Source organism: Nansenia antarctica (assembly GCF_963989245.1).
Source record: "Nansenia antarctica genome assembly, chromosome: 6".
In the NCBI taxonomy this organism is placed as follows: domain Eukaryota; kingdom Metazoa; phylum Chordata; class Actinopteri; order Argentiniformes; family Microstomatidae; genus Nansenia; species Nansenia antarctica.
The window spans coordinates 48,078,667-48,104,189 of record NC_137676.1 but is presented as its reverse complement, the minus strand read 5'-3'; the positions used below and the strand labels follow the sequence as shown (position 1 = coordinate 48,104,189).

The 25,523-nt window shown below is 44.0% G+C and overlaps 2 protein-coding genes across 2 annotated transcripts in view; both read right to left on the bottom strand.

Annotated features, from left to right (window-relative positions):
* Positions 1-590: 590 nt before the first annotated feature.
* On the bottom strand, positions 591-7,567 carry galnt6 (UDP-N-acetyl-alpha-D-galactosamine:polypeptide N-acetylgalactosaminyltransferase 6 (GalNAc-T6); the record flags this gene model as incomplete). The annotated part of the gene is made up of 10 exons (XM_080533301.1): positions 591-704; positions 803-961; positions 1,121-1,222; positions 1,357-1,488; positions 1,758-1,958; positions 2,178-2,295; positions 2,522-2,756; positions 6,009-6,158; positions 6,633-6,805; positions 7,083-7,567. The coding sequence occupies 10 exons, from the start codon at positions 7,565-7,567 to the stop codon at positions 591-593; spliced, it is 1,869 nt and encodes a 622-aa protein (XP_080389427.1).
* A 3,132-nt stretch (positions 7,568-10,699) lies between these two features.
* The window catches only part of LOC308161007 (adenylate cyclase type 6-like), a 42,601-nt gene continuing 27,777 nt past the window's right edge, over positions 10,700-25,523 (bottom strand). The window contains exons 6-24 of the mRNA XM_080534937.1: positions 24,480-24,591; positions 24,033-24,160; positions 23,618-23,776; positions 23,267-23,408; positions 22,487-22,615; positions 21,682-21,710; positions 21,303-21,450; positions 20,510-20,607; positions 20,224-20,311; positions 19,549-19,665; positions 19,285-19,446; positions 18,880-19,055; positions 17,194-17,226; positions 17,025-17,054; positions 16,805-16,937; positions 15,820-16,083; positions 14,592-14,796; positions 14,217-14,341; positions 10,700-12,876 (exon numbers count right to left, since the gene is read on the bottom strand). Coding sequence (XP_080391063.1) covers positions 12,748-12,876; positions 14,217-14,341; positions 14,592-14,796; positions 15,820-16,083; positions 16,805-16,937; positions 17,025-17,054; positions 17,194-17,226; positions 18,880-19,055; positions 19,285-19,446; positions 19,549-19,665; positions 20,224-20,311; positions 20,510-20,607; positions 21,303-21,450; positions 21,682-21,710; positions 22,487-22,615; positions 23,267-23,408; positions 23,618-23,776; positions 24,033-24,160; positions 24,480-24,591 — 2,407 coding nt within the window. The 3' untranslated portion in view covers positions 10,700-12,747. The remainder of the gene's footprint in view (positions 12,877-14,216; positions 14,342-14,591; positions 14,797-15,819; positions 16,084-16,804; positions 16,938-17,024; positions 17,055-17,193; positions 17,227-18,879; positions 19,056-19,284; positions 19,447-19,548; positions 19,666-20,223; positions 20,312-20,509; positions 20,608-21,302; positions 21,451-21,681; positions 21,711-22,486; positions 22,616-23,266; positions 23,409-23,617; positions 23,777-24,032; positions 24,161-24,479; positions 24,592-25,523) is intronic.

Sequence of the window (25,523 nt, the reverse complement as noted above, 5' to 3'; positions counted from 1 at the left end):
ATCATCATTTGAGGAAAATCTCTCACTGACAGAAAAGCAACATGAATGTCAGTTTACTGAAATAAACTGAAGAAACGATAGAAATAAAACGTATTTATTTAAAAATGTACACCTTTCCCTTTGGCAAGACATGGATATTTGCATCGTCACTGCAAAAAAAGTAATAATCAGACCTTCCGACAAAATATAAATTAAACACAAAACACCAATTTAAAATCTGGAGTGTAAAGAAGGCACTGTGCTGAGGTCATAGTTGTCCTCAGTCAAGACCTCAATCTGCCGTGTAGCAGCCAATCCTGGCTGCAGTGTTCACACACCCTCCGTGACGAACCCAGACCACCTCACAACTGTCATCCCTAAGTTTCCACCATATATACAGTATATATATCCCTATTTTTAAAATTAACTAAGCTGAGCTTCACATAGACGTGCAATGCACCCCAAAGTCAGCTGTCCACTCAGGCCAGCCATGGACTTCTTTATGGTCCTGTCCTGATAACTGCTGAGCGGGTGCATCCTGCTTGGTCCTGAGTATGAAGAAGGGGATAGAGAGATAGAGCCCTGCATCTGCCAGTGTGTTGACAGAGGGGTCAACTGAAGGTCCAGTGCTGGTTGAGGTCAGCAGCGTTGCAGTGGTCCATTTGTATCTGGCCTCCGGTCATGTGTAAGCAGTTCCCACTGGAGGGGTTCTTCAGGAGCTGCTCCTATAGGAGGAACAAGGATAATACAGTAGGTTAGACCAGGCTAATACTGTTCATTCATTCTTTCTGTGTGTGTGTGTGTGTGTGTGTGTGTTCCTTACCTCTGTGAACACCCATTCTTGTTCTGGTGCCACGCTGGTGCCCCTACCTCTCAGCGTGCACAGCTCTATCGTCACCTGCTGTGGCTGAGGGGCTGCACGGAGACACAGCTGCTTCCCTATGTTATGACGCAACTCTCGATGGGACGTGTACTCAAAGTACTGCGAGAGCAAGGTGAAACAAGTCTGATCAGACACCAACCTTTCCAAAGAAGTTATAAATCTTCCTTTTTTTTCCAAATGGCTCAAATTATATTGAGAATGTTTGATTTGAATCAAGTCAAAATCTCAACAAATCTTTAGAACACTAGTTTTAAGTACCTGGTTTCCACCCATGTTGTGGCATGTGTACATGATCATTGGTTTCCCTCCGTTGTTGCTCTCTCCGACATCCAGACAGTTTTGAGAGCCTGAGTTCTTAATCTGCGCGCACACACACACACACACACACACACACACACACACACACACACACACACACACACACACACACACACGTTACAAGCAGTAACCCCATATTGTTAACGTCCTATGGCACAAGTGAAAGCAACACTTACTGCTCCAAATTTTACAGGGTTTAGGTCTGGCACAAAGGCCTCTGGGTAGATGGTGTTCAGATACCAAGTGAAGTTCTTGCAGTGCAGCCTCTCTCTCAGATTCACACGCTCAGATATGTCTCCAAACCTTTCCTGCAGCACAAGAGTAGCAATGAGTGACAATGAGGGAATCTGCTCTCCATCCTGAATATTGACAGGTACAATATTCTTGAAAAGAACATACGCCGTCCTATATTTATATCTTGGATCACAGTATGTGTACAGATCTACTAGAGTACTGTGGTGACAACAACAATACATCATAGAGTAGCAGAAAACCTTTGGCTTATTATCATTGCTCCTCAGGGATTGATACAGTTGAATTTAACTCAAAGACTACATGGTCATTCCCCTCGTCTCACCTCTTTGGCCATCTTGGCAGCGTTCTGGTTGCGGCGGTAGAAGATCTGCTTATAGTCGTCCATCCAGACCTCAGCCAGGCGCACTTGATTGCGGGTGATAACTTCGGTGCCCTTGGGGAAGGTGTGGGGGCTCTTGGTGCGGAAGACGTGGCCCACCACAGAGCAGGGAATGATCTCCAGCTGGCCCCCACACTGCCACACCTGGGCCCAACAGGGAAACACATGAACAACAGTGTTTCATTTACATACAGTTCAATTACTCCAACTCATACATTATGTAAATTGGTTGGGTGGGCTATTACTGGGGTACACATAGGGTATTTTCTTTGACTATATTGAACATTCTTTAGATATTGACTATGACCATTTAACAGTAGCCACCACACATAGACCATCACACAGAGAAAACACAGGACTAACCCTAAAGGACATCTCCACATTCTCACCCCCCCAGATCTCCATCTTGTCATCATAGGTCCCAATCTCCTGAAAGTACTTCTGAGTAATAGAAAACAGGCCACCGGCAAAGGTTGGAGTTCTAGAGGAACAAAATGTGCAAGCAACACATTATCTCAAGGCCAAAGCTTGATACACATATTCTGACAAAAAAAGTCATAGTATTCCATATCTGCATTACACACATACCTAGTTACAACTACAACAACAGCATAACATTCATTATGTATAAATCATTTTCTTCCATTTGCAGACTTTCTTCATTAAAGCAGGAATAGTCTGGCAAAGCCAGTGTAGTGGGTCCTTACTTGACGGGGTATGTTTCATCTTTCCGCCTCTGCTTTGCGTCCTCGGGAATTGCCTCCCAGCCGAAGCTCAGGCTCCAGTCAAAGTTGCCACGGTTGTGAGCACGGGCGGTGGCCACGGGCTTGTTGAACTGGAAGTTGTTAAGGTCTATGGTGGTGATCTCAGGACTGACCACAGCAGTAGGCTCCTCTACGATCCTCGCCAGCAGAGGCTCCAGCCAGCCATGGAAACACTCACCTTGGGAAGGGAGAGCATGGTGAGGCCTATGCACTGCAACTAGAGCAGCTGTTAACTGATTTACCTCCTCTAGCTGTGATAGCATTACTAATTTGCAGTATATACTAGTGTGGGGCGCAAAAATGTGGGAACCCCTAGCCAAAATGCCTTTTACAATTAATATCTAAGTGAAAAGAACCTCTAAATGGTACAAAGTTAAACATTACACATTTAATCACATTTAGATACAAACAAGATACATTTTTATTTTTAACTTTATATTAAGTAAAGTTTTAAATAAAACAAGGAAAAAGGCCTTGTGCAAAAAAGTAACTCCTCTTCGGGCAACTATAACAGCTTGCAAACGCTTCCTGTAGCTAGCTAAGAGTCTTTCAATTCTTGTTTTGGGAATTTTTCCCCATTCCTTCTGGCAGAACACCTCTAGCTCAGAAATATTCTCCTCTTTCCTGGAGGTACTTCATGGTTGATTTTGAGGTATGCTTTGGGTCATTGTCTTGCTGGAATACCCAACCTCTCCAACTTACATTTCTGGACTGACCTTCAAACATTAGCCTCTAGAATGTATTGACATTGGTGGAATCCATTCTTCCTTCCACCCGCACAATATTGCCTGTGCCCTCAGCTGCTACACAACCCCAAAGCATAATGGATCCACCTCCATGGCAAGGTGTTCTTCTCAACAAATTCTTCACCCTTTTTTCTCCAAACATACCTTTGTTTGTGGCCAAAAAGTGACATTTTGGTGTCGTCAGTTCAAAGCACATCGTTCCAATAGGCTTCAGGTTTCTCAAGGTTTTCTTTTGCATACTTCAGATGCTTAATTTTGTGCTGAGGTCATAGGAAAGGCTTCTTTCTGGCAACTCTGCCATGTAGGTCTTTGCTGCTTAAGGTACGATGTATTGTTGTTCTGTGAACAACTAGACCGGTGTCTGCTACTTTTTTTTGCAGCTCTTTTGCAGTGATGTGTGGGTTCTTCTGAGCATTTCTCACCGGATCTCGGGCCATTCTATCTGACATTTTTCTTGGTCTACCAGATCTTGCCTTGACTTCAATTGTTCCATTTATTTTCCATTTTATGATGATGTTTCTGACAGTGGAAAGGGGTAGTTTGAAACGTTGTGAGAGTTTTTGTAGCCTTCTCCTTGATGGTGGAAGTGAACTATCTTGATTCTGACATCCTTGGACAACTGTTTAGAGGAACCCATGGTTTTTAACACCAGACACAACAGCCACCACAGTCGGATACTTTAAAAGGCATGGAGTTACATCACAATAGTTAGTTATAGTTCAACCCTGGAATTGTATTCACCTGACCTCAGCCCTAACGAGTAAATCACCGTGGTCTGGGCCTTAGTAATCATCTTCTCAAAAGGTAACAAAGAATAATCCAAAAGGGTTCCCAAACTTTTACACAGGGCCCTTTTCCTTTTTTATCATAAAAAAAGAAACCTTGCTTTAAAATTTGCAGAAAGGTGTAATGTTTAACTTTGTAGCATTTAGTGTTCAGGTTTGCTTTCAATCACTTGGAGATTAATTGTAACATACATTAAACCAGGGGTGCCCACATTTTTGCACCCCACTGTATAGAATAACTTCTATATAATATCCCCAGGCTGTTGTAGCTGTATTATGTCTATCACTCTCTTTTGCATGTCTCTAATAGTAGTTTTCTTGTGGGAGCAAGCCGACCTGTAGAGCAGGTATCATTGCGGACATAATAAGATAACCTCAGGCCACAACTGAAATCCTCAGAGTATAAAGATCCCTCCTTAGGGCAACAAACACTTCATAAGGAGCACTTGCTCCACAAGATTGGGACTCTCTCGGTCCACTGTTCTCTTCTCAGAAACCAGTTCTTGACCTGTACGCTGTACAGAACTACAGACCGGTATCACATCTCATCTAAAACCTTTGACCACATGCTGTCTCACTATCATCTTCAGAACAACCTCCTTGACCCTCACCAATCCAGCTTTACGGCTGGGCACTCGACTGAGACTGCTCTCGTTGCTGTCACGGAGGCCCTCCACTCTGCTCGAGCTTCTTCCCTCTCCTCTGTTCTCATTCTTCTGGACCCGTCTGCTGCATTCGACACAGTAAACAACCTAATCCTTCTCTCCACCCTCTCAGAACTGGGCATCTCTGGCTCTGCCCTCTCCTGGTTTGCATCCTACGATCGCTCTTACCAGGTGATGTGGAGAGAATTACTGTTCTCTCCAAATGCCCTCACCACTGGGGTCCCCCAGGGCTCTGTCCTAGGGCCCTTACTGTTCTCCCTCTATACCCGATCTCTTGGCTCTGTAATTTCCTCACATGGTTTCTCCTACCGCTGCTGTGCAGATGACACTCAACTCTTTCTCTCTTTCCCCCCTTCTGACTCACAGGTAGCAACACGCGTCTCTGTGTGTCTTGCAGACATTTCAGTTTGGATGTCAGCCCACTCAACCTTAACAAGACTGAGCTGCTCTTCCTCCCTGAGACATCCTCCCCTCTCCAAGACTTCTCCAGGACCTCCTCCTAGACAGCCAAGAACCTTGGGGTGAACCTTGACAACCAATTATCCTGTGCGGCGAACATCACAGCGACAGCACGCTCTTGTAGATTCTTATTCCACAACATCAGAAGGTTCCATTCCTCATCAGAGAAGCAGCACAACTCTTGGTTGAGACATTTGTGATCCCCCGTCTTGACTACTGCAACGCTCCCCACCTCCGCCATCAGACCTCTGCAGCTCATCCAGAATGGTGCCGCCTGTCTGGCGTTCAATCTCCCCAAATTCTCCCATGACACCCTTCACTGGCTCCCGGTAGCGGCTCGCATCATATTCAAGACCCTGGTGCTCGCCTACCAGGCAGAAAATGGAACAACCCCTACCTACTTGCAAGCGATGATTTTTCTTCTATCTGTGACTGCCAATGGCCCCTGGTCCTAGCATAGATTACTTTTTGTTATGATGACTGATGTTTACACGTGATAGTGATCCATTTATTTTGACAAATGTATTTGTTACGCTTTGGATAAAGGCGTCTGCTAAAAGCCAAAAGAGTAAATAATGTAAAATGCAAGAACACAAATTCACCTGTGAGATTACTGGGCCTCACCTGCACACCTCTGTGCTATCTGGTTTATTGGCTCTATGTTTCTTGTCTTTTCACCTTTATTGTTTGTGTGTAAATGCACTATAATTAATATTGTCAAAGCCAACATCAAAGCCCAGTAAGGGGCTCGTATGGCTTTATAGGGGCAACTCACAGTGGGCGTCCAGGAAGGTGAGCACCTCCCCCTGGGCTACGCTGGCTCCCAGGAGCCTGGCTGTGATCAAACCCTTCCTCTCTTGCTGTCTCATCACACGCACGATCTTCAGCTGGCGCACATACTCATCCAGCTCAGTCTTCAGGTGCTCTGTCAAAGTGGAGATTCATTAGGTTAATTAAGTCAACTCAGCCAAGCTCCTAATTACATGTCAGAGAGCAGATACTGTACACCAGCGGTCCATAGGGTTTAAAAGCAAATAATGTCTGATATGCATGAGAGGAACCACCACACTAACCCTACTGTGAGGAGCAAGTGTAAGTGTGCATGTTACCAGAATCAGGCATAGAAAAGAAAAGAGGAGGCAGTAAAACTAAACACATCCTCCTTTTGACCTCATAACCGAGGCAGAGACAACTTCCTGTCATAAGAAGAGGCTGCTCTCAGTTTCACACACAATCATTCAGTGCTGTCAGTGACAAACATGAACAGTGTAACAATGGTGGGTAGAAATTGATGCTGTGTATGTGAAGCGACACACGCATTCTTCTGACCATCATGTCCCAACAAAATGTTTTGCTACCAGCCAGTGTGTCAGTAGCCTATGTGAGTAGCCATGCTCACCTGCGGTGCTGGCATCATCCACCATGATTATCTCGGTGAGCAGGGAGGCAGGGGAGGAGTGCAGGACGCTGTAGACCGTACGCAAGAGGGTGGACCAGGCCTCGTTGTGGAAGACTATGATCACACTGGTGGTGGGGAGAGCGGGGCAGCGGCGGTACTTTTGCTCCACACACCTGGTAAGTAATAAAATGTCAATAAGAATGATTGACATCTGGCCAGTGTTTGGGTATTGCTCAAGGTGTGTGCGCACTAGCTCTTTTGATACATAAAAGGTACAGCCCTAAGCATACATGAGTAAAAGAAACCAAGGAACTCAAAATGCTTCAAAGTCTGTCAATGTTTTGAACGTTGACTTAAAAAAGACAAAAACCCACCATTAACAGTAAACAAACTAAACCATCCTTTCCAACACCAGTGTTATGGTGGCCACTATGGTGGCCTGTTACTTACTCTGGTGGACGGGTGTCGTCTCCCAGGCTACGGTGAAGGGAGATGCGGTCACTGGCAAACTGGTTAAAACAATTTTTAGTCATCCCCTCCTCCTTCTCCTTCTCCTCCTCTGCAGACAGCTTGTCCTTCTGGAAGGGTTTGCCATCCGCCCCTGGACTCGCAGAGTCCTGAGGGGGTCTCTCCAGCGCAGGCCTGAGCTCTGCCTGGGTGTAGAAGCCAGAGGGACAGTGGCGGTCTGGGGTGGGCTGTTCCTCTATGGGTTGGGGCTGTGGAGCTCCTATTTGGAAGCCCAGGTTGTTGACAGCCCCTCGGACAATACCCATTACCCTCTCCTTCCTTTCAACAAACTCCTGGAACCAAGGGTCCTGGGCGGGGCTGGAACCCACATCCTTCTGTAGGACCACCAGGACCACCATGAACATAGTGCCACCCAGAAGGACCAGCTTCAGGGGGGACATCCGCCGGCGTAGGAAGAAGAGACGCATCGCTCAGTAGTCCTGTTAGATAGAACAAAAAAGGACAGAATCTCAATCGAACAGTAGCCGGACTTCATGTGTCTGAAGCATCTAAGGACACATTACTTTTGACCGACAGTTAAGAAAATAAGAGGAAATCTGATCAACTGTCAAAATTATTAAGCAATGCATTACAAATTGCACCTTCAATTTATCACTTTTTTCTGAAAGAGTCTACACTTGTCAGAGATATGTTCCAGTTAAATATTCTAATCCAATCCAGAAAACCCTCTCTGTATCTAGCCAGCGTCATAGCAGCCAGCTCTATCTCCTGAGTGCAGCTCCACTGGGAAAGCTTGACAGAGTACAGAGAGAGTGAACAAACAGAGCACACCTCAGTAACCACCTGCTACAGCTACAGCCACCGCCCTCCAGGATGCACGTGGCAACAGGTGGCCCAAATCTAGTGGCTGACTGCGCAGCTCCCACATAGGTTAATGAATGACGTGTGACACCTTACATACAATACACCTCACTCTCACATGGATACTCACACATACACGCATACACACGGGTACACACACGGCCAACCCCTGAAATAAACTGCCATTCTGCTCAAGGAAATAGGCAACAATCTCAACTGTCGATTGAGCTTGACTTTATGACAACCATCTTCCTGCTTAGTGAAAGGGGATATCTGTCACAAGCAGGAAATCCTCAGGTGATCACTGCTCATGGTCTCACTCTTACTTGGTCATAATTAATTCAAGACAGTCCCTCGCCTGCCTTCTTCATTATTGATTCAAGGAGACACTTTTGTGATTCCAGAGGGCAACAATGGAAACCAGAGGACACTTTTGTCACATCATCTTCAACCAATTTTACTTGTTTGGCATCTAGGCTTCATTCAAGCAAACACATGAAAAAAGGGTTAGGATACAGAAAAATCGATACAAATAAAACTCCATCGCCATTCTCAGTCCATCATAAACAATATACATTTGAAAAACGTATTTTTTAGAGTTTCATATTCTAAGACAAACATAAGACATAAGTAATGCCATCTTTGACTACCAAAATAATTTAACAGCCCACTCTAGGGAATGGTCTTTAGCGAAAGACCACCAGACTACATTTTATAAACACTGTTATATCTGTCTGTTTTTATTGTATGTATGTGACCTATGTGTGTTTTTAATGTGGATAACGTATTCATGAACTGCACAAAGCCTGTCAAAGGAGAATTTCTGTCACTCTGTGACAGACAATAAAGCAATCTTGAATCTTGAATCTTGAAAAGAATGCAATAGTATAGTATTTCACTCACTATGAAGTAGGCTACTGCACACAAAGATGACTAGGAGCAGGCGAGCAGGTCTATCCATAAACAGGTTTAGTTCATTCATACCCACTGTCACTGTGTAGGTGTGGAGATGTCATTCACAGGCTAGTCACAAAGGAACCAATGATTATTGTACCTGCTGACCATCTAACACGCTTCTGAAAGATACATTTTGTTCAATATCGACGAAGTAATGCCCTCCAGTATGACTTAATACTGATTGAGCTTAATACAGCTGTATGTAACATCCACTCATCTCATTTCGGATGTTCCACCGGGCGTGAGAAGACAAAAGAAACAGGAAATTGTTTGACAAGAAACATGAGGAAGTATTTCAACACATCAGCTATCGTAATCACAACCAGTCATAGCATTATGGACGGCTCAAATGTGTTTACGTGTAAACAAATGTCATTCACACATGCATGATAGATAATACATCAATAACACACACACAGTGACCCTAAAATATTGTTTATATCATTTCCATTCTTACTACACATACATCAAAGAAAAGTGGCCCATGGGGAGGATTTAAATTGCAAATGATCGATGACCATTATAAGCCTTATTATATTTATAGCCTTATAAATATACTTCATATCAAATATCATGTGTAATAACACAGTTCGAACGAGTAGCCTTTTCTAGAGGGATAACGATGTTTTTTGTCCCCTGAACATCTTGACTTACCTGAAACCTGTTCACAGATTGTTGAGGAGGTACACCTGTGGCTGGGCAACGCTGTTTATTTAGTCATGTGGAGAAGAGGGACGAATGTCGGCTAGTAAAGTTCCAGCATCTTGAGTTGAGTGAGGTATGATTACATTTACTACTCTGCGCGACAAGGATACACTGTCACTCTGGCCTCCCGGCTTCCCTTTGAACATAACAGGTGTCATTCGTTGAAATTATGATCTGGTGTCTCCTGGGTCCTAAAGTGAACTATTTCAATTTGGCGGGTAGTGAGAGGAGAGGGTAGTGTCTGTCCACCCACTTCCGACATACATTCAGACAAGATCACATCCTTCACATTGGCGGTGCAGACCAATGTCACTGTACATGAGTCATATGCCCAATAGTAGGCTATTTGCTTTTATAGTCTAGTCCTACTGTATGGGGGGAAAAAAATCATACAGGTTAATTAATGTTCAGCATAGAGTGCTGTAAGTTAACATAGCCTTTACCTCAACAGAAAATCCATTATTCATGTGAAAGCAATTAAATACTATCTCCAGTATCGCAGTCTTGAAACCGTATACTGATTTATTCAGAAATTGAGAAGCCGCGCGGCAAAAGAGACGCTCTGGCAGATCTCTCCAATTACTGTCGGTGGGAGAAATCTTGATTGCAGGCTATTGATTGATATCTTTGTTTAGGATATATGAATTATTGGCACATATATAATGCAAAACCAGGTGATATTTATAATCGACAAGTCAACTAATAAATAGCTTAAAATGTCACCGAATACGAATGTGATTTTTGTTTATCTCAGTTGGATGATGAGAGGAAAACGTGAAAATGTTGTAATGTTTCACCGCCCTCCAGTGGTACTAAACTGTAAAAGTTGCACTGAAAGGTTCGAACCCTATACTTCTCATGAGATGAACTTAAACAGTCTTATTCCATTTATGAATACCCTAATGCATCCTACCCTAGTGCATCAGGTGTAAAGAGGAAATGGTGATTTCATAATTCCTTGTAGCCAGACCATTACAATAAACCAAACACCATACCCTTTGCCAATATCCATTTCATACATTCCTCATAGGGTCCAGGTAGGCTCTGAATAATAGGTGAATAATCATGAATAATACAAAACAGCCATTTATTGATTTCTTTTTCAAGGGAAAATCAAACCAGAGTACCAATACATTTTCTTTTCTTGGAATGGAAAAACAAACAGCATTTTGTTGGCTTTTAAATTCAAAGACAGTACAAGACTAATGTAAAAAAGGGACAACAAAAACAAATTAAATATCAATGCCAATGCCCTCCTTCACAAACTGTTAGAATATGGGAGCATTTGGCTCAGGTCAAGGGAGAAGAGGCACACAAAAAAAGACAAAATCACCAAGATACATCTTCCTCTCCTCTCCTTGATCCTCAAGAATCAGTGCATGGAGGGATGAGTGGTATCAAGGAGAGTTGGTGGACAGAGTCAAATACCTTGATTCCTAAACACTATTGTTTGACCTCTTCTTCACAAACTGTAGTACGACAGTTCCTCCCCTTTCCTCAGCCATGTTGGCACCATTGAGTGGTTTTCTGATCATTGCAAGCCAGTGAACTGTTTATGTTTTATTATTGGGGAAATAATAAGTAGTTGTGTCACTGTATACATATCTTTTGTTACTTAAGTACATTCATAAGATAACTATTTTAAAATACTCTTTGGGGGATATTAGATCCTGCCAATACTATCAGATACTGTCAAATATTGATAAGTACAGATGCTGCCATTGTTGCTATGAGCACAAAGAGTGTTGCCATGGAAGGGGTTAACCTTTGTACAGTACAAGGCAAACGTTTGTGAACTGGCAGAAAATAACTGTAGTTTATCCCAGTGTAAAACTGCACTGTAAATACTGTGCAGACAACCAGCTGGTGCCCTTACTACAGTAGCAATCCAAAATCAATTTAAAGGTGTTTAGTCATTTAAGTTGGAATGAATTAAATTGTAATCACAATCACAGTGAAATAAAAGGCATGAAAAGAGGTGATTAAAAGAAAGTCAACAAACATCAAAATCAGGAATGAACACAGAACTCCAATGTATGAGATATAAAAAAACACATGCCTTGCAGCAATCAATTTGGCAAGAAAGCATTTGTCATACAGTATCATTACAACCTCACAGTGAAAAGTTATGCCCCTTTAAAGATAAAGAACAGCATTCAGTAACACACACACACACACACACACACACACACACACACACACACACACACACACACACACACACACACACTTCTCATTAACAGTTAAAACAATCTCTCTAGTACCATGGAACCAAAGCAACTGTTTGTCCTTCACTAAGATGTTGTTTTGGCTTGTACCAAAAAAAAAACACTACGGAGAAGAAAGTTGATCATCAAAAGAGGAAACACACAGGCCTCTGTCCATTCTCTGGGTAACAGCTACCCCCTAACAATTGAGGCGCTGAAAGGAACATAGTGTGTGTGTGTGTGTGTGTGTGTGTGTGTGTGTGTGTGTGTGTGTGGGTGTGTGTGTATGTGTGTATGTGTGTATGTGTGTGTGTGTGTGTTCTCCTTCATGGCATATCAAGTCGAAAACAAAACAAGTTTTTGTCCCTGTTTGTGACGTGTACCATGGCCGTTGTTGTCAAAAGTGAAAAAGACGAATAACAACTCAGGATAACAATTGTTCTGTAGACAATTCAAAGATAACTGATAGATGTGTGTAGTGTCCCTCATATCAAACATTTGTTCTTTGGTCATTTTCATCCTTATTTTTATCCTTGCATATTTCATTTAATGTACATAATATAGTTTGTTACAAGGTTGTCACAAAAATCAATCCTCATGAAAATAAATAATGACTCCGGATGTGAAGTACTGCAGTTCTCAAACAAATATAGCCTTTTGTTCAGTCATTTCCTTCTAAGGCAACAGGTCTTCATTAATTAAATCTTTCAAGCAGCTTGTAAAAAAAGCCTTGAAATGAGAACAAGCTTCCTTCTTACATGTGTGCATATGAATACATGACCACACCAACCATGTCTTTCTCCCCCAGTGTATTCACATGGTCCAGTGCTCATTAGTGAGTTGACCATTGTTCTCTCTATTTTCTTCTCTCTCTCTCCTTCATGTCTGTGCAGTGGGAGTCACTTGACTGTCCGCCGTTAACTGCCCTGGGGGCCGTTGGTTAGGAAGTAAGTGGTCATCTCTCCCTTCCCCTTCACCTTGACCACGCCTCGACACTCTAGCTGGTAGCCTTTGTTGACCAGGACATGGTACAGATCTGTGGTCACCTAGGAGACAAGGACACATGGCACCACCCTTCACACAGACAATGTCCGCTACAGCAGCACACTAGTCACTCTTATAGGAGACTGGTAGTATTACAAGGGAGCAATAGAGCAATAAAAAAGTGATTTAGTTGACAATTTTATTATTATTATTTTTAAAAATAAAAAAATTAATCTGACTTCTATTTAGCAGACCAAGTTAATGCTAGAGTGACTGACAGTGAGTGACATGTAATTGGGACCATATACTGAATAATAATAATAATAATAATTATTATTATTATTATTATTATAATTATTATTATTATAGTGTTGTACCAAGAAGCTCTGTATCAAGAAACTACAGTAGCACCCTTTTGTCTTAAGACTGAAGAAATAAAACAGGCCCAAACCCTTAAAATAAGCTAAAAACCTTCATGTTTTGCAGCAGTTCTGATTAAACACAAACACTTCCATCAATGTATTTTATCCATTAACTATTGTCTTATTAAATGTTTTATCTATTTACTTATTATATTTGCTTTTATTCATTGTAATGTTTAATCTTGCTGTATTTTTTAATAATGTATGTAAAGCACTTTGAATTGCCCCTGTAATGTGCTATACAAATAAACTTGCCATGCCTTAAATAGGGATGTAACGATGCATCGCGATGCAGTTAATTATCGATAGAAATATGTGACGATTCAAATCGAAGATCGATTCCACAAAACCTGTAAAATCCGATTCGTTTTTTGTGTTTTTCTTCCCTTAAAACTGTTATTACACACTCATAACATACAGTAATGTCAAATAACTGACATATATTGAAAGCTGAAGTAAAAACAAAATAAATCCAGGCGGAATGTTTGATAAATAATTAATAATAGGGTTAAAAGGGACAGCAGAGGCTGTAATCTACTTTTGACTATGCATTATTTAAGAAAATACAGTATTTTGTAGTTTTTGTCAGAGAAATTATATTTTTCAGTCATAATTTGTCTGCAATCTCATATTGTTAAAAAATTGTATCGTGAACCCGGTATCGTGAATCGTATCGAATCGTGAGTTGGGTGTATCGTTACATACCTAGTCTTAATCTATGGACATTAGTTTTGACACCTTTGATTTGGAGGCACTGGTCATATCTTTTGAGCTGCAGGAGCATTGTATGTACAGCAGATGGCAGCACTGGCAATAGAGACATTGAGGAGCACTCAAGAAATCTACATTGCATTTGTCTTTCTGATGCAGTATTGTTGAGACTGTAGTATTTAGATTAGAAAAATAAATAGTCCCTCTTATTTACTGACTATAACTGACAAGACATATAACAGCAACATGTTGCAGGTGTAGATAGATACCTGGATACAGTCTGGGACTCCAGTGCTGTCCATGCGGCTGGCCACGTTGACTGTATTCCCCCAGATGTCATACTGGGGCTTCTTGGCTCCAATTACCCCAGCTACCACCGGTCCCATGTTCAGCCCTGAGGAGAATCAACCCACAGTCACCTGTCTGCCTCCCACCAGATCCCACTACTCACCACTACTTCTAACCCATACACCCACTCGAGTGCCTTCACAAAAAGACTTCACCCCAAACAGTCCTTTGTTTTCATTTCAAGTGCACAAATGAAAACAGATTCACAGTCAGAGCTACTACTATTCCTACTGGTGCTTCAACCATCCAATCCCCATCTCCACCATTGGGTCCAGGCTCCAGTGTGGTCCACTCACCGATCTTCATCTGGAAATTATTGAAGGAGTGCTCATTGATGTACTTCATCTGCTCCCTCAGCCTCATAGCGTAGTCAGCCAGTGCCAGGATGTGGGAGCGGCCCTCACGGTCGAAGGTGGAGTCGTTGAGGCCCGAGGCCGCCATGTAGGTGCTACCGATGGTCTTGATCTTCTCCAGCTGCCTAAACTTGTCCTCGCTGATGATCTGGGGTGAAAACAAAGAATAAACAAGAAACATTGTATCATCAGCAACTGTTATTCTCTTATTCTACCACATTTGCTTTGTGTCTTGCTTTCCCAACTACTCTCTTTGTATTGCAATTGAAACTTTCCCGCCCATACCCCTCCATCCTCCCCTCCTCCCCTCGCCCCACCCATACCCCACCATCCTCCTCTCCTCCTCCCCTCTCGCCCCACCCATACCCCACCATCCTCCTCTCCTCCTCCCCTCTCGCCCCACCCATACCCCTCCATCCTCCTCTCCTCTCTTCCCCTCCCACCTCACCCCGCCCATACCCCACCATCCTCCTCTCCTCCTCCCCTCTCGCCCCACCCATACCCCTCCATCCTCCTCTCCTCTCCTCCCCTCCCCTCCCACCTCACCCCGGCCATACCCCTCCATCCTCCTCTCCTCTCTTCCCCTCTCACCTCACCCCGCCCATTCCCCTCTATCCTCCTCTCCTCCCCTCTCACCCCGCCCATACCCCTCCATCCTCCTCTCCTCTCCTCCCCTCTCACCCCGCCCATACCCCTCCATCCTCCTCTCCTCTCTTCCCCTCCCACCTCACCCCGCCCATACCCCTCCATCCTCCTCTCCTCCCCTCTCACCCCGCCCATACCCCTCCATCCTCCTCTCCTCTCCTCCCCTCCCCTCCCACCTCACCCCGGCCATACCCCTCCATCCTCCTCTCCTCTCTTCCCCTCTCACCTCACCCCGCCCATTCCCCTCTATCCTCCTCTCCTCCCCTCTCACCCCGCCCATACCCCTCCATCCTCCTCTCCTCTCCTCCCCTCTCACCCCGCCCATACCACTCCATCCTCCTCTCCTCTCTTCCCCTCCCACCTCACCCCGCCCATACCCCTCCATCCTCCTCTCCTCCCACCTCACCCCGCCCATACCCCTCCATCCTCCTCTCCTCCCCTCTCACCCCGCCCATACCCCTCCATCCTCCTCTCCTCCCCCCTCACCCCGCCCATACCCCTCCATCCTCCTCTCCTCCCCTCTCACCTCGTCAAAGTCGGCGATGATCTCGTTGAGCAGCCTCAGACACTCCACCCCCTCGTTGTTGGCCTCCAGCTCCACGTAGAACTCTGAGAAGTTGCTGATGGAGGCGAACATGACAGCCACGCACTCGCAGGACTGGTAGTACAGCTCGTCGTTCCTCCGCTCGCGCGCCAAGAAGTGCGCAGCCACATCCTTGGGCAGGATGTTGTGGAGGAGGCGCCGGTTGTAGGCCTGCAGCTCCTCCATCTCCTCCTTCTCTTCTGTGGCCTGGGGAAGAAAAATGAGCGTGGCACAAAGGGGAAAGGGGTTTTTGTTAATGATAAGAAGCTGGATTGATGGCTGAAGCTGTGATATATTAGTATGGAGGTAGTCTCTATAGCTCTGTTCCGCTGCTTGATGTTTCTGCTTCTCCACCAAAATCTATATTCTGTTATGAATGCCTTGATTTTTATACATTTTGTTTTGTTATTCCACTAAATCTATATGTATGTCTTCTCTTTTTGCTGTGTGTGTGGTGTGTTGTGCCCCCCACAATACTGTACTGAAAACAAATTCCACCAAACTTGGTTAGGTGGCAGTAAAAATATCTTGTACAAATAGGATAGTCATGATTTAGGCCCATTGCCCATATTCATTCTGGATATATGTCCTTAACACCTTGCACACAAGTTCAGTCCAATTAATATTGTGACCGAATCCCTCTCTGAAGACTTTGTCTGTCTATTTTTCAGAAAATTAACTTTATTGCACTGTAAAACACTAGCATTCTGTTACCATTTTGTTACCCTTTCCAGAATGAATACAACCCTATGGGGCCCAAAATATTACCAATCTGTATCTAAGAAAGCAACATAACTAAAAACTGTCCGGGCTAATCAACTACAGCCAAGGTCAGGGCCAAACCAGGAAAACATGTTTAAAAAGAGGTGGAACATCCCTTTTAGGGAGCGTTAGTAATGACAGTGTAAGTATGCAGCCTATCTCCTACCTGCAGCTTCCACAGGAAGTCCAGGCGTGCAGTGGACTCCACCTGCTGGGCATGCAGGTACAGAGCCAGCACAAACACTGTGAGGATCACTGGGGTCATGACCTTCAGAGACACCTTGGTCACACTCTCCTGGCTGTGGGGACAGAGGAGAACATGGAGTCACATATGCAAGCAGAGCTAGCGATGTACATGACACTTATTTTGGAATAAGGCAACTTACCATTGCTCTGTTTCGTTAAAACTAGTGAACCTAGAAAAAGAAATGAACAGCAGTAACAACAGGAACCCTGTATCAATGAACAGCAGTATTTTACTGTGTTGTATATTCAAAGTGTTGTTTTGTAATTATATTTATATGTGGCAAGGACGCACTCTTTAATAAAACTTACCATTGTAGAGAGTCATTCAAAGGTGGAAAAGAACTGAGGGAAGAAAAGAGTAACATTTTCACTTTTTAGAGGACAGGAACAAAACTGGTAAGTGTGTGTGAATGTGGTGACAGTGGTGTGTGTGTGGGTAAGAGGTGACCGTAGGGCAGGCATGGGCATCGCAGCTATTACACAGTCCTGCTTGAAAGTATGTGAACCCCTTGTGCAATTATCGATTTCTTTTGTTTTTACCATGACATCTTTATTGTGTCTAATGTCTAATGAACCTGAACCCAAGAATTATACTCTTTGTATCCATACAATGATGTAATAAAAGCCATTCTGATTCTGAACCTACAGATCTGCCCTCACACAAGCAAAATCCTCCTACTCAAATCTGATATCCACAGGTCAAGCTAATCCCAAAGTTCTCTTCTCCACTATTAATAGACTCCTCCAACCCCCTGACAACTCCCTCCACTCCATGTCCCCTGATCTCTGCAACAGATATATTGGTTACTTTCGAAGTAAGATTGATGGCATCTACCAGCAGCTCAAGCCCAACCCCCCACCCCCCCTCCCTCATTCTTCATCTATCCCTCTGGCTGATACAACTGTTCCTCCATCTCCACCTCCCTGTTCCCTCTCTGCCTTCTCCCCTGTGGAAATGGACTCTATCATGAAGCTGGTCTCTGGCTCCCACCCATCCACCTGCTCCCTGGACCCCATGCCCACTTCTCTGGTCAAGGTTAGCCTGTCTGTCCTCTGCTCTCTCATGGTCGATATCATCAACTCATCTATCTTAACTGGCACCGTCCCGCTGCACTAAAATTGGCTGCTGTCACACTCATCTTAAAGAAGCAGGGCCTGGATCCAGACAACCTAAGTCATTTCTGACGCATCTCTAACCTCCTCTTTCTCAGCAAGATTCTAGAGTGTGCAGTTGTCTCTCAACTCCAGAACCTCAACACCTGAAATGTCACACCATACCATACCAATTGTTTGAACCTGTACAATCGGGATTCAGGGCCAAGCACAGCACCGAAACAGCTCTGGTCAAGGTGGTCAATGATCTCCTTGGCTGCTGCTGATGGCAATATCAATATACTCATTCTCCTTTTCCACAGCTTTTGATATTATCTCACACAACATCCTCCATGACCGACCTGAGGTTAAAATCATACCTGTCCAACAGGTGGCAGTATGTGTCCCTTGGGGGTCCAGATCCGCCCCAGCACCAGTGAAACAAGGCGTCCGTCAGGGCTCCCTTCTTAGCCCGCTACTGTTCACCATCTAACTCCCACTTGGCGAAATCATTCAGAAACACGGCCTCAAATTCCCCACATATGCTGATGACACCCAGCTCTACCTCCACACCAAACCCTCTGACGCCCTTCCTCCCCGCTCCCTCATCTCCTGCCTCCATGAAATCAAAGAATGGATGACCACCAATCTCTCCAACTCAACAACAGCAATAAAACAGAACTCATGGTTGTTGCGCCAAATACCGGTACCCTCCTTCAAAAGATCAGCAACCTTGTCCTCACCATTGAAATGAATCTACTCTGTTAAAATCTTTCTGGGGGAGATCACCCAGACGCTCCTTACATTGTCCCAACCACATTTTCAATGCTTCCTACACCCATGCCGTAGGCCGTGTGTGTGTGTGTGTGTGTGTGTGTGTGTGTGTGTGTGTGTGTGACTCACAGGCTGTTGGCTGTGACCAGGAGGTCAGCGTTGTCAAACAGGGCCACCTGAGGCCACTCTACCAGCAGCAGGAAGGTGAGCTGCAGAAGCAGCATGAGGACCAGCTTCCCTATGCTGCTGATGTGGAGGAATACTGAGCATGCCAGCAGGGTCAGCAGCACGCTGTAGCAGAAATACTGCAGCCACGATAGGGGGGGGGGGGGGGAGGGTTTGAGGGGGAGAGAGAGTGAAAGTCAGGACCGTGGCAAGTTACACAGACATCATGTACAGTAGTTTGTATTGCATCCATACTTTGGGTACAAAAACACAGCATACAAGAGGCACATAACACAAACACAGATATCTAAAAGCCAAAGCACACGCAGACACAAACATAGACTAACACATTAGGACCATGGGTGTCACCTCAGGGAAATGACATGGCAGTGTGGGCTGACTGGGACACAGGGTCAGTCCGTCCTCTGCTGCCCTGCTCAGGTTGTGCAGGAGACACAGAGTCACCAGGCTACTGTTGGTGTTCTGCTCACGGGCAACACAGTCTACCAGACCCTCTCTGTCACAGGTAAACTGCCAGGGAGAATAGAGAGTCGAATACAAACACCAGAAGGTTTAGTTTGTTTAGTATATAGCATATAATAGCCATTGCAGAGTAAAATACTGGTTCCCCACCATGTTTACGAAGGCAGAGATGAAGAGAAGGATGATGGTGAGGACTCCTACTAGGGTGCTGTTGGTGCGAGATTGAACTATCTTCTTTGTCACAGTCTGTAAGGCAACTGGGAAGAGCTGTGGCACAGGGAGGAAAGGAAAGAGGGAGAGTTGGTGGGGAGGGAAGATAGAGTTACTCAGCTTCATCTGTTTGTGTCATTCTTCAGTCTTCACCTTAGCACTCAATATGAAACCAGTCTCACTAAGTCAGACTCCATTTAAATGGAGAGTCTGACAGGGCACCTATCAAAAAGTGCTGATGGGAGGTGGTGTATCTGGTGAATTTCACCAGCAACACGCATATTCTACCAACAAATAAAGAGGAGTGCTTCAATTTGGAAGTGGGGATTACAACCGGATAAAAACAATTTGAAATGTTGGTGTTGAAACAACATATCATATGGAGCCTAGAGCAAAAAAAGGTTTTGAGGGGTGTGGACTTGCTTACAATTTCCGATAGCACTTTTTACATCCTGTGCCCCCAGGATCACAATCGAGAAATTACATTCTGGGATCTGAGATATACATGATATAAATGTATCATAACAATGATCTGTCATACAGAGATATTTTGAATGCATGTTAATGAGAAGTGATTGCGTGGTTATAGAGAATACTGGGGACATTGGCCCTTACCTTGATACAGGAGTAGATGGCACAGATGAAGAGGATGTTGGCAAGGATGATGAAGATACTGATAAAGAGCCCCAGCATGAGGGGTGTGCTGCAAAGGACAAGAAATTACATTTATCTAACTCCTTATAGACTAATGAAAGGTCAAATCCTATGACCACAATAAAAATATATTTTTTAATAATAATAATAATAACAATAATAATAATAATAATAATAATAAAGAGTGTAATCATTTTCAATCATAGATTACAATTATAACCATTAGGTGTTGGCTGATGATCGTTACCGTGGAAAGATGATGATCTGTATAAAAGAGATGAAGCAGAAGACCAACAGGGCACAGGCAACATAGCCTCCAAAACGATCATCTACCTTTTTGGAATACTGAAAACACAACATTGACAAGAAACACTAGGTAAAAGAATAGCTGTGTAGCCAGTATTACAGCAGCAAACTACTGCATACAGTACACAATTAGGGATGGGACGATAATCGTTTTTATCGTTAATCGCGATAAAAACACCCGCGATAACTTAATCGTGGAGAATTGTAATTATTTTAATAATCGTCATAATCGTATGTTATGAATAAAGTGTGTTTAACAAATGTCTGGCGCTATTTTTCAGCCTAGGCTACATTACTTTTGCAGTCAAGTTAGATTTGTCGCTGTTCGCTTTTGACTAATTAAGTCGCCAAGGGGCTCTGGAAGTTGGCAACACTGGGAGTGCGTTCTTTAAACTTCCTTGGGTACGTTAATGAAAGGTGCTGATTGGCCGAAAAGGAGTTAGGTCAATCAGCGCTCGATTGCTCTTTCTTAAGGACCCGGATTATGGCCAGAGATATGTGCCACTAGAATCTGAATTTGAATTACTGACTTAAAATGTCATAAAAATACAACAAAATCTAAGTTAAAGTGATTACAGTGTGTTTTATTGGCATTCAAAAAATGTTTTTATAATAATATCGTGGATCGCGATTATTTTGCCCACGATAATCGTGACTTGACATTTTCTAATCGTCCCACCCCTATACACAATCAAATATAGAATCATGTTATAGACCCCATTATTTTTCCTAACCTTTTTCTCCAGGTTGGGGGTCTGGAAGGTGAGCAGGAACTTCTTGACGTGGTCTTTGCGGAGCTGGTCAATGCTCCGGGCATCGATGGCTCGTCCTAAAAACTCGTCCACTTCATCCTCTGGGTTTAAGGCCTCCTGGGCACAGCGGCTAGGGAGCAGACATGAACAATAGGGACATAATGTAACGGGAGATGTGCTCATCTGTGACAGGCAGAATGAATCAGAGCTAATAGGGGATTAGTGTAGGGATGAATCTGATCCTACACAACCAAGTGAAGTCTAAACTTACCACAACACTACACTAACAGCCTGCCTGTCAGTGACTACACACAGTTACCCAATAACAACCCATGTGCCAAAATAAGAGGGGCTCACTCACTTGTCTTTACTGGATGATTCGTCAATGCCCTAGGAAAGAGAGAGAGAGAGAGAGAGAGAGAGAGAGAGAGAGAGAGAGAGAGAGAGAGAGAGAGAGAGAGAGAGAGAGAGAGAGAGAGAGAGAGAGAGAGAGTGAGACAAGATTAGCACGAAGCCAGTGAAAACACAGTGAAACCGAAAAACACACACAGACTCAGACATCTGCACAGTTAATCCTACAGAGCCAGACTGATGTTTTAATTAATGCTTGTAGGCTTCAAATTACACCCTCCTCCCCTCTTGGGCACAAACCCTCAGAGAAAGAGAGAACAAGAGAAGAGGAAGAGAGAGGGGGGGAGAGAGAGAGAGAGAGAGAGAGAGAGAGATTTCCACGGGATGAAACTACACTGATCTCACATACACTGTGAATCACATCAGAATCAGTAGCCAGTGTTAGACTGGGTGTCCCTGCTGCCAGCTGTCCATCGTGGTACAGCCCTGTAACTCCCACTTGTTTGCTGGCTTATGATGATGGGATCAATCGTTTTTTTCTGTTTTCCATTGGCTGTTTTAAAGGCTTTAGGCTAGTATCATACGCTTGTCATGCTGGGAATCAACCCTGGGTTTGGTAGAAGAAATCGTTATAACACAATAGACAAGCAATCACTCCACAAGCCACAGCAACTTCATCTCTAGTTTCAACCTTGAGCTCAACAATAAACATAACTCTCAAACATAACATCAAGTGTAAAAAAAAAAAACGTTGGGAAGAAGTTGTAATGGGTCCATGTACGCTGGTCCCGGTGCCCACTGTTTGTCAGTCTCACCATCTGTCTGAATACTTTGGAGTCCTTAGTTCTGGAGTAGGATCTGTCGGGCACCCAGCGTGGCAACAGGCCCTCTGTGGAGTTGGCACGTGCCCGCTGCATCTTGGCCATCGTGGCTTTCTCCTCCTTCTGCAGGAAGCACACAGACCAGAGATGAGACACTAGCCACCTTTGAAAAGACAGGCTGTACAAGCTAAGTCATGAAGTAAGTTATGAATACTCAAAAACAGACAATAAAACTCAATTAACCAGAGCTCACATCTTTCTTGCGTCCTGCTGTAAACATGCTTGCTATTGATTTTGCAATGTAGATAATGAAACATGCTCTATGTATTACTTAGGTCAGTGGTGAAATTAAAATGAGTGATCCCTACATTTTTTGGCCTATTAACAGCAAATATGTTTGTCTCACGCATGTATGTAGGCTACAGCTTTGGAGCGGGTGCACAAACCTTTACAGCAGGATTTGTTTGTGTGTGTGTGTGTGTGTACACACACAGATCACACATCTTTGCTGCTCCTGACTCTCGATAGATTCAGCCACTACTCTAAAGTTGGTTGTGCTTCTGACTAGTTAGTTCAGAATCACTATCTAGTGTCTGTTCTGATTCGGTTTAGCAGCTTCAGTAGCTTCTATTAGGCTACAAATAAAGTAAATTAGTTATTTGAATACACTTTTTGTTAAGTAAGACGTATTAACTCCCATAATCGTCCAATGGTTTGGCTGGTTGCTGAAATGCAAGCTGCAATCACGTTTTTCAAATGTAAAATGTGACTGACCCTTTTCTGGCTGCAGCCAAGGACCAGAAAGGTCTCGATGCTGTTCTCCTTCAGGTAGGCGTTCCTCTCTCCCCCAGTGCCAGGCTCCACCTCATAGTCCCCGTTCAGGTACTGCAGGGTGGCCTTGGTGATGTGGATCCGCCTGACACACACACACAAGTTCACATAGGGGTCCAACTGATGGGTCTAACTGACATCAGGACAGGACGTGTCCTTGTGGATATTAACTTAATTTAAGACTACAGTAGCAGGGTAATCGATACTCAGCTTAATGCTTGCATAATATACAGTACAGTGAGAGCCTAAGGGATGTGTTTGATGGTATGTTGAGTGCGAGGGGTTTGTCCTCACCCTGCCTTGCCCCCCGCCTCCATCTGGTTGGCCAGCGTGACGTCGTTGGACCACACATCAAACTGCCACTTGCGCAGTCCCAGTACACCACAGTGGACGCGTCCGCTATGGATGCCCACCCGCATGTTAACATTGACACCCGTGACCTCTCTCACCAGCCTACAGACAGACAGACAGACAGACAGACACAGCATCAGAGACCCTGTGACACCAAACACCTCCCTCTTAAAGGTTTTACACCATAGCAGTGCTAGATATTCAGTAGTCAGAAAATGCAGTAAATGTTTCTCTTAATCATAGAAAAACATATAGGTCAGTCATTAGTGGGAACCCTTGATGAAAGTGTGTGTGTGTGTGTGTGTATGTGTGTGTGTGTGTGTGTGTATGTGTGCGTGTGCGTGTGCGTGTGTCTCACGAGATGGCCTCTATCATGTCTACTCCCATCTCCACACAGCAGTGTGCATGGTCGGCCCTGGGTTCAGGCAGTCCAGATACACAGTAGTAACAGTCCCCCAGGATCTTGATCCTAAGACAGTGGTTCTCCTACACAGCACAGACACACACACATATTTACTTATTAGTAATTTACCAGATGCACTTATCCAGAGCGCCTTAAGTAAGTTACATATAAACAGGAGCTTAGAATTAGGGACATGATTATAGAAAATGGATAGTGGTCTACATTATGCAAATCTGTCTAATGAAACTCATCACTACTACAATTGACCGTACCCATATTGTGTCATGAGAGAGTACAGTACACATGAATAACTTTATTCCTTTTTTTTTTAAAATATATATTTAAAAAATAAATAAAAATCAAGATGTGGTTCGGTTGACAATATTCTGTCCAATTGCTTACCGAAGCCAATTTGTCAAAGCGAGCAAAAAGTTCATTGAGTGTCATGACCAACTCCTGTGCTGTGCATTGCGATGCCAAGCTGGTGAAGCCTTCGATGTCTGCAAACAGTATACTGTGTGATGGAGAGAGGGAGAGAGAGAGAGAGAAAGAAAGAGAAACAGACAGAGAGGAAAGAAGAGAGAGAGAGAGAGAGAGAGAGAGAGAGAGAGAGAGAAAGAGAGAGACAGAGGGAGAGGGAGAGAGAGAGAGTGAAAGAGAAAGAGAAAGAGAAAGAGAGATCAATAAGCATTGGCATGGTCTAGCACAGGGGTCGGCAATAGGCTTTTGCTGGCCCGTCACCAATAATATTTGGCCCAGCAGATTATTTTGAGAATCCACTTTTTTATTTTTTATTTATTTTATTACAATATCGGACCAACAGTCCCACACCGCGCCTATAATGTCCGAATAGAGAATCTACCACCACCTGAATAATGCTTATTGTACTTTTATTCATGTTGAGAGTGAATGACACAGGGACAGACAATCAGGCAGCGGGGTGCACCGAAGCGCACTGACGCTGAACCCCTCACAGTGAATCATAAGCAGGTGGACACGGCGTGGTGCTGAAATAGCCGACATGCGGTGTGTGGTTTGAAAAAACAACAACATCAGCTCATTAAATCATTCAAACGTAATGTTTACGTATGTGACTATCGGTCACTATTTGCTTGATATCTGGTGATATTGACGTCACTTTAATCCGCAGGCAGTTTTTTTTATTTTTTCTGCATCTATCGATTCCTTCTTGCGTCTTTATCACATTCATTGAGGAAAAGGACGACTCGCATGTATAGAAAGGGAACATTGTGAGCACGGAAGATGTGAGTCTCACAACGGCTTTGCATTGATGAAAGGTAGGATGAACGTATAGTTCGCTGTCCATTCCTGTTTAAATGCCCTGTTTTCACCGTCAACTTTCCTCTTTAGACCTTTGGAGAGTGACATTATGTTTCTCTTGCTAGTTAGCAGGTTAAATGTTTAGCTAACTTCACCCGACACGCA